This window comes from Octopus bimaculoides, chromosome 15, assembly GCF_001194135.2.
Source record: "Octopus bimaculoides isolate UCB-OBI-ISO-001 chromosome 15, ASM119413v2, whole genome shotgun sequence".
Classification (NCBI taxonomy): Eukaryota; Metazoa; Mollusca; class Cephalopoda; order Octopoda; family Octopodidae; genus Octopus; species Octopus bimaculoides.
In genome coordinates this window covers 50,110,040-50,116,885 of record NC_068995.1, presented here as the reverse complement: position 1 = coordinate 50,116,885, position 6,846 = coordinate 50,110,040, and the positions used below count along the sequence as shown (strand labels likewise).

The following is a 6,846-nucleotide window of genomic DNA, read 5'->3' as shown; positions in this document are numbered from 1 at the left end:
AAAATTCTTTTTCACTTATAATTTTGGGGTTTTCTGCATTAAATGCAGAAAAACATCAATTGCTTTGTTTACAAAAAGGATTTTATAAATGCGCATGCGTGTTTCCATTCATATGCGCGCGCGAGAGCGTGTGTATATGTATAAATATATATATGGCTGTATATATTATGTATGAGTGAGTGTAAAGAGAACAGCAAAAACAGCCAATCAGAAAGGCGGGTTACATTGCTATATATAAAGGGAGAGCGCTTTCATTACACTTTGAAGTCATTTTAGCTTACATTGAGTGAGTTATTATCGTTTCCCCCCAAAAGAAATAACAGGCGTTCAGTTAATATCCCTGAAGATGGTCTCTGTCCTGACGAATATCTTTTGTAGTATTAACTCCTCGCCTGTTATGCACCCCCTTCAATCCGTGATTCGCATGGATAAGGAAGAAAATTTGAAATCTTGTAGAAAAGAGGTGCCTAGAATGGTCAAAGACATGGTGTTGAACTTCGATAAAGGTCATTTCATTTCGCAACCCGAATCCGACATTTGTGCAGGCATGAGGAAATCAGTATTAGAAATTTACAACATTTATAGAGATGCGTTGTATAAAAATGTTGCCCAATTGTTAGACGAAGTTGCAGATGACTTAACAATCCAAAAGGCGTACCGTTGCGTAGTGGAGACCATCCTGGAGGATCGTAAAAATTTACATTGGCGTCGTATCTCTATGGTTTTCACGATGTTGGCTGTTTTGGCCGAAGATCAACGATCCAAACATCATGACCTTTCATGGGAACAGTATAACCAGATCTTGATAAAACTCTTTAAAGAACACAAGATCGACACCTGGATAAATGATAACAGCGGATGGGTGAGGTTCATTTATTATATATAAATATTTTTTAAATTCACACATATATATATATATTTTTGTACGTGAAATAAAATATAGTGATCTGATTTAGTAAACAAAAGACATCGTTCTGAGAATTGTATAGGCTTTTTTTAAAACATTTTTTACTAAAAGCATGCCATATAAGCTCTCATAACTATCTTATAGACTTCTCAGAATATGTTTACGAATTTGTATTCTACACACAGAAAATCACACGACTCTTTTTTTTATTCTTTTACTTGTTTCAGTCATTTGACTGCGGCCATGCTGGGGCACCGCCTTTAGTCGAGCAAATCGACCCCAGGACTTATTCTTTGGAAGCCTAGTACTTATTCTATCGGTCTCTTTGCCTGTTAAAGAGACTAAAGTTGTTTTTTGTTTTTTTGTCACTTTTTCGAATTTAAAAAAAAAATCACAGTTTGAAATACGAACAGTCTTTAAATTTTAGCTTAAATCCCAGAAATAGACCATTAAATGTGTTAATGGGGAAGAAAGATATTTAAAAAATCTGAATACGTCAGACTGATAAATAAATGGGGGTGATTGTGAGATATGCTATTAGAGGTCATATGGTGTGCTTTAAACAGAATTCTGCTCCCATGTTTTAAAAGAAAATAAACACATTTAATTTATTGAATAAAAAATACTTTCCAGATATATCATGAAAGTATAAACGGAATTGGTGTTGTTAATCTTTATATAAATATTATAGTTGAAAGAAATTAACATTAGTAGCAAGTCTGTCTGTAAAATTCTTTTTACAATAGCATTATATAATTTATTATTTAACACTTTTTCTTACAAATCACAAAAAAAGAAACGGACCGGTACAGTTCTAATTATTTAATTTATATTAATTGACGGTGTTACATACAAGTGCGAAAATATTGTAGATCTTTATTCTCATATGAAAATCTCTCACTCACACAAACTTTTGTTTCTGTATGCTGTATCTAAAATTATACAGTATATTATCTATTATACAAATACAGGGTGTCTACAAAGTCTGGGGACATGGAGTAAATAAAATCAAGACATAAACAATTAAATATAAGAAATAATAATTTCTTAAAGTTTGTTAATCCCCATGTACCCAGACTTTGTGGACACCCTGTATAGTTTATTATCTATTATACAAATAGTAAAATACAGTGTACATTTAATACACATTAGAGATACCCATAAAAGGACATCTGACCCGCTAGAAAGAGCAGCCAAAGCTCTACACCACAAAAAAATTAGGGATAATTTCGAAAAGGAATAAAAAATTTGTGGTGTAGAGCTTTGGCTGCTCTTTCTAGCGGGTCAGATGTCCTTTTATGGGCATCTCTAATGTGTATTAAATGTACAATGTATTTTACATGAATAATATATAGTCTGTTGACTAATTTTTTTCTCGCTACACCACGAGTAGTAAATTAAATTTCTTAATTTTTTGCTACCCTAAGACTTATTAATTATTATACAAATAGTATTGAAGTATGTCAGGGGATTAATGTCATTTATGGCGCCTCGCTTTGTTATGGAGTTAAAACCCTACTCAGTTCGATTTCGCATTTCCGACAAAATAATTACCAATAACAATAAACTATATATTCCTTTCCACACAAACCCCCTTTTATTTGTTCTTTCACCAAAAGGAGGCCTCAACGTAGTCGTTCGACCTGCTTGAAATAGCAGTGAAATCTCTTAATACCCAGTTACTTTATATATGTGACTGTTAATTATTGTTGCTGACAGTATTCAGCTGTCGACCTTGCTTGATTGTGTCTCACAATATATTCATATCGGCAATCTAAATTCTTTTAAAGAATTAACTGGGGGAAAAAAATTCACAATACAAATTAAACTGTGTAATTAGTTTCTCCTTTTCTCTTTTTATATCTGGTGGTGGTGGCTTTGTTTCAAGTCATCCTATTAGATCAGTCCTATGGTGTTAGACTTTCCAGATAAAGCCACCCCGTCATATATTGAAATTGATATTATTTTTAATTTGTTGTATAAGATATAGATGATCCGACGTGTCTATTATAGTCTTTTTTTTTTTTTAAAGAGAATACGATGTGATTCCATGGAGATATAGCTGCTTTTTTTTTTCTGACCAAACCAGTTTTAAATGTCGGTATATTTAATAGAAATTTAGAATCATAATCCGACAATAAAGCTGTTTCAGTCTTCCTTTTTATCTTGATTTATTTTTTCCACTATATCTCGGACTACGTTACACTGGTTTGAGGGACTTCGGTTTTTAACAAGTCAAACGACAATATAAGCTGTTCGCTCATCTTTTATGTATAAAGTTTAAAAGTTTTGGCGAAATCATTTTCCTTGATATATATTTCATCAATTCTCTCTCTGTCTCTCTCTTTTTGTTTATTGTTGCTAAGCACACACGCACACTCTCATCATTTTCTTTGACTTTCAATACTTTGATTATCGATTTGTTTAGTATAAAAGTCAGTTCAGCTGAAGTCACACAAAGAATATCGATTATATGTGACGTGGAGCGAACCAAGCACATCATGGTGTGGTAGTTTTTAACAAGGCCATTGTTGTCGCAGTTTAGCTCCGGTTTGAGCATTGATCGTGCAGACTTACTTACGGTCAAAGCCGCTCCAACTGTGAATATCTATCTTAATCTATCCAAGATCATATTACCAAGCTTATTCTCTTTCTAAGAGGTGTACTGAGTGAGGCTTTGCTGCTATTTCTAGCAGGTCATTGCTGCCACGTAGAAGTTCTCCCATTATTTCATTAGTTCGTGGGATGGGCAGATTCATTATCAAATTAAAACCAGACTTGCAGACTACCAAACCGGATTTAGTCTCCAATTTTACTCTGGGAATTGGTTGCAAAGAGTAAAATTATTCTATAATCCAAATTATTTTAATTGCTGCTATTATGTTTTTTTTAATACATTTTGACCGACCTAATTTATCGAATTATTTATTTAAAACCAAGTGTAAATAGTTCGTTGATTTTTTTTTCTTCTTTGTATCGGTTTTAAGCACTTATCGCACAATTTTCGATGATAGTAAATTAAGTAAAGTTCTATTTATAAGTACAGGTCGATGGTTAGTCCTGTCACTTGACATTTCAGTATTTCAGAGTAAGGATCCCTTCTGGAAATTTACGGAGAAGAGGTGTTGATTGCTCTGGAAATTTCCAAAAGAAGGCATCTAAACCTTATTTCTCATAACTTCCATTGTTTTTCAGCTTTAAAACACACACACACACGAGGCAATATTTAACGAAAACTATACTACTCTCTAGATAAATATATAAATATTTAATCCATAATCCGACAATATGTATTGTGTCGCCCATGTTTATATATATATATATATATATATATATATAAACACACACACACACACACACACACACACACACACACACACACACACACACACACACACAAGAGTAGAAATTCATATTTGTGAATTTTCGTTTCCTTTTCTTTGCTCTGAGCATTTTTACATCCTCCTTTGAATAGATGTAGATCTAATTACAGCTGTCACTTGATATTTCAAGCATTTTTTAAATTGCTACAAATTTCGCTTTGAAATCTTGCCAAATTGACTTTATTTTTGAAACGGGAAGAGTCGGGTTACCCAACAGAACCTAGAATATAATCGTTACTCTGAGCATTTAATGGGTCAATTACTGGGGATTTAAGCCCCAAAATTCAGACTCTATTTTAAATAATTTTTTAAAATTTTATAAAATTTCGAAAACTTAAACAAATTTCATAGTCGTGTGTAGAACACAAATTCTCGAGAAATTTCTGAAAATTCAAAAAATAAAATAATAATAATAATAAAGTTATGATGGGTTTATATGTCATGTGTAAAGCAGAATTTCCTTCTTGTGAGATGTCAGTCACGTATTCTCTTGAATGTGTTAACGTCATACTTTCCGACCTCTCCTCATTCATGCCAAAATGAATAGTCTGTTAACAATTACGAATTTTTGTATCATCATATTACTTAGAGGTTTGGTCCGAAACGTTTGCATTCTCATCTACCCACACACTGGCATATCAATTTATCTTCTTACGCAGCAGGCAAATCGCTTCTCTCTTCAGGTTGGCTGACATACTTTTATATTTATTTGTTACTTGGGCCAAACTACGCAAAAACGAACCAGCACGGGCGTTTCTGTGGTTGCCCGACCTGCTAGACTCAACAGCCAAATAACCTTACTGTCTAACAAAGAAAAGACACTGTACATAATCGAGAACAAGACATAGCGCTCAAGATAATATACGAAATGGCCATATGTGGAACGTTTTTCACTGTAGTGTATAATAAATCCTAAAGCCAGCTCTGAAAATGTCTCGTTCCCGATGTTTTACCTTTGTTGCAGTCATTAGGTTGCAGCTATGTTAGGGAATCGATCCCAGTAAATTTTCTTTTCTAAACCTGGTACTTATTCTATGGTTCTTTTTTGCCGAACTACTCAGTTGTGAGGAACGTAAACAAACTAACACCGGTTATCAAGTGGTACCAGTGGTCTTTCTCTCTCTCGCGCGCATGACAAGCTTTCAGTTTCCGTCTGCCAGACCCACTCAAAGGGTTTCGGTTGGCCAAGCGCTAGAGCATACTTTGTCAAAAGCGCCACACAGTGGGACTGAAACCGGAGCCTAAACTCTTTTTTTTTTTTCATTCAGAAAATCACTGGTCACACAAAGCTGAAACAGAAAATTTTCAGACTTGAAAATAACCAGTCTGTGTCCTTTGCACAGACTAGGATTTGCACTCATATGTGCATACACTTGAGAGCACAGAGAAGTGCAAAAAATGCATTTTTCTGAAAGTTTCAACTGTGACCATTCTATTTAAAAAGTGTTTCAAATGTTACCTCTTCATCTTTGTTTTTTTTTTTCCTAGTATAAATTCCCCTCATCACACCTTATTTTGGGACTTTGTTAAAACATTTTTTGCAACAAGTTCGTTTTAAAAAATTCTCATTAGATTATTTTCAAAATGTTTAGTTATTTTGTAGTTTTGCTTGCTGATGACACGTGTGTATAGATCTATACTGCTGTTGCCCACTTTGTTCTATTCCTTGTCAATACAGAAATTTTGTTATTAAATTCCTTCTGTTACTATCTGGTTTTGGGATTTGGTACCACTGTGCAGCTCATTGGTCAAATGTCTTCTACAGGGTGCGAGGGGTATTTGAGTACATTTTATTGTTAGTTCATTACACCTTCAAATTATTTAATGTATCTTTTTTCTATTTCTTTTTTTGGATAAACCTTCCAATTTATCATGCTAAATCAAGAAATGAAAAGACATGCAGTCATAGTTACTTTACATACAAGCCACAATGATTTAGAAATTTGCAACTTTCTAAATGTTGCCAGATCTTTTGTACATAAATTTTGGTTGGAATTGGAGGCTTGTGATGATAACGTATTATAGTATACATTGTCCAGGTGATGTCCAAAATGAATAAGGACTATACAGTGTCAGCATGATGGCAAGGGAAGTACAACAGGTTGCGATTGAACAACTTTTCTAGATTTGTACTGGCATCATTCACTCGACCTGTGTTGCTTACTTTCGTATCAGAGCAAAGTGCCTGAATTTTGTCGGTTATACCCCATTTCTTCACTGCTTGGTAAACGGCCATGGCTTGCTGTTCTCCTAAAGATGTTAGAATTTCAGAGACTCCCAACAATGGCTCCTTCCCTTGAAAATTTACTATTGTTGCCAGTCTATCAACCTTTTCAATGCCTCTGAGTGCTGGGAGCAATTTTCCATCCCAGTGTATCCCAGTCGAAATTTTGTTCTAAGGCATTGATAAATAAGTATACAAAAAGCATAACATTGTAAAAATGGAGCGGTTATAAACGTGATATTACAACTTTGTCAGGGCTACCAACACAACAGGGAGAAACTCTATACCATAATGTGCCACAATAAAATGAGTGATCTGAAAAAAAGGACTTT

At 34.1% G+C, this 6,846-nt stretch overlaps 1 protein-coding gene across 1 annotated transcript in view; it reads left to right on the top strand.

The window, feature by feature from the left end:
- The first annotated feature begins 245 nt into the window (after positions 1–245).
- The window catches only part of LOC106870808 (apoptosis regulator Bcl-2), a 9,574-nt gene continuing 2,973 nt past the window's right edge, over positions 246–6,846 (top strand). Inside the window, exon 1 of the mRNA XM_014917023.2 lies at positions 246–862. Coding sequence (XP_014772509.1) covers positions 347–862 — 516 coding nt within the window. The 5' untranslated portion in view covers positions 246–346. The remainder of the gene's footprint in view (positions 863–6,846) is intronic.